The sequence below is a fragment of the Octopus bimaculoides genome, chromosome 3, assembly GCF_001194135.2.
Source record: "Octopus bimaculoides isolate UCB-OBI-ISO-001 chromosome 3, ASM119413v2, whole genome shotgun sequence".
NCBI classification, from domain to species: Eukaryota; Metazoa; Mollusca; class Cephalopoda; order Octopoda; family Octopodidae; genus Octopus; species Octopus bimaculoides.
This window is the reverse complement of record NC_068983.1, coordinates 161,327,516-161,329,446: the sequence shown is the minus strand read 5'-3', so window position 1 is coordinate 161,329,446 and position 1,931 is coordinate 161,327,516. Positions and strand designations below refer to the sequence as shown.

Below are 1,931 nucleotides of genomic sequence, written 5' to 3'. Positions count from 1 at the left end.
CACACACACACATATATATATATATATATATATATATATATATATGCATTATCACTCACATACAAATATATATAAATATATATATTTGTATCTTCATATGTTACATATTCTCTTATATACATACATATATATATATGAGTATATATATATATATATATATGTATATATATATGTATATATATAATGTACCTATGTATTTAATGTACATATATATATATATATATATATATATATATATATATATATATATGTACATTAAATACATAGGTACATTATATATATACATTATAATATTATTAGGGACAAAATCCAAAATTATATACATTATATATATATATACACACACACATATATATATATACATATATATATACATATAAACACACACACACATACACACATATATGAAGAAGCACACACTCTCACACATACATATATGAATATATATGTATATATATATATATACACACACACACTCACACATATATCTATAAATCTATATACATCTGTGTGCGTGCCTGTGTGTATATGCATGACATATGTATATACAAACACACGCACATATATGTGTGTATGTATGTATATATGTATATATATGTGTGTGTGTATATATATGTGTGTGCATATATATGTGTATATATATATATATATATATATATATATATATATATATATATATATATATATACGTGGAAAAGACAGCTTCAAACTAATACATGCATTTTGCACACCTACACTGAAACATACATGCTATGAGGCAAAGTTTGATTGCAAAGCTTTTTTGGTTGATGTCAGCTCATTTTATGTGTTTGTCAATTTTTGCAGATTTCTGTGAAACGTACTTTCTTCAGTTTCAGCTGTTTTAATAATCGCATCACGCGCTTTTGCCGGCATGTTTTCTTGCATCGGTTAATTTGCTTTTTAAGTTTCCTTGAGAACCGATTTACATAGCGTTCTGTAAATGAATGAATTTGAGATGTCAGAAAAGTCTTTAAGATAATCTAATGATAAACAAGCAAGTTATATACAAGACATAAACAAGAATTTTACAGTTAATTATTTCCATGCTAATATCATGTTAAAATATTAGTTTTAGTGTTATCTGTAGGTGTAGGCTGTGGTTGTATGACTAAAGAGCTTGCTTCCAAACCTTGTGGTTTTGGGTTCAGTCTGACAGCATGGTACTTTGGGCAATAGTCTTCCACTATAGCCTTGTGAGTGGATATGGTAGATTGAGACAGGAAGAATCCTGTTGTATATGTGCATGTATGTGTATTTGTGTGTGTATATATATATATATATATATATATATACATATGTGTGTGTGTATATATATATATATATATATATCAACATCAAAATGAAAATCATGGTTTTCTACAGCTGGATGCCCTTCCTAACACCAATCACTCAAGAGTGTAATGGGTGCTTTCATGTGCCATATGTGACACTGGGGTGTATTTACGTGCCACTGACACAAGTGCCAATTTGCATGACACCAGTATCTGCTACGACTGCGATTTTGCTTGGCTTGATGGGTGTTCTTCTCAAGCACGACATAATGCCAAAGGTCTTTGTTATTGCCTCTATGAGGTTCAACACTCAAAGGAACTCAGTCACTTTCCCCCCATGAGGTCCAATGCTCAAAAGGAACTTAGCCACCTTGTCTCTGTGAGGCCTAATGCTCAAAAGAAACTCAGCCACTTTGCCTCCATGAGTGGCCTCTGATTAATGGTCAACACAATCACTTTTATATTTCTGAATAAGAAGAAAATAAAATGCCTTCACAACTGTTGAAAGCTGCATAACAAATAGGCTTAAAAACTGTACTCAAACTAAATACTTAAAATGTATTTTAGGCTCTCAAACGTACATTGTGCTGTATATATATATATATATGGAGAGAGAGAGAGAGAGAGAGAGAGAGAGAG

At 30.2% G+C, this 1,931-nt stretch overlaps 1 protein-coding gene across 3 annotated transcripts in view; it reads right to left on the bottom strand.

Annotated features, from left to right (window-relative positions):
• Positions 1–684: 684 nt before the first annotated feature.
• The window catches only part of LOC106872464 (chordin-like protein 2), a 29,655-nt gene continuing 28,408 nt past the window's right edge, over positions 685–1,931 (bottom strand). For all 3 annotated transcript variants that reach the window (XM_014919475.2, XM_052966653.1, XM_014919474.2), the window contains one exon: positions 685–955. In XM_014919475.2, the coding sequence (XP_014774961.1) occupies positions 813–955 (143 nt within the window). In that variant the 3' untranslated portion in view covers positions 685–812. The remainder of the gene's footprint in view (positions 956–1,931) is intronic.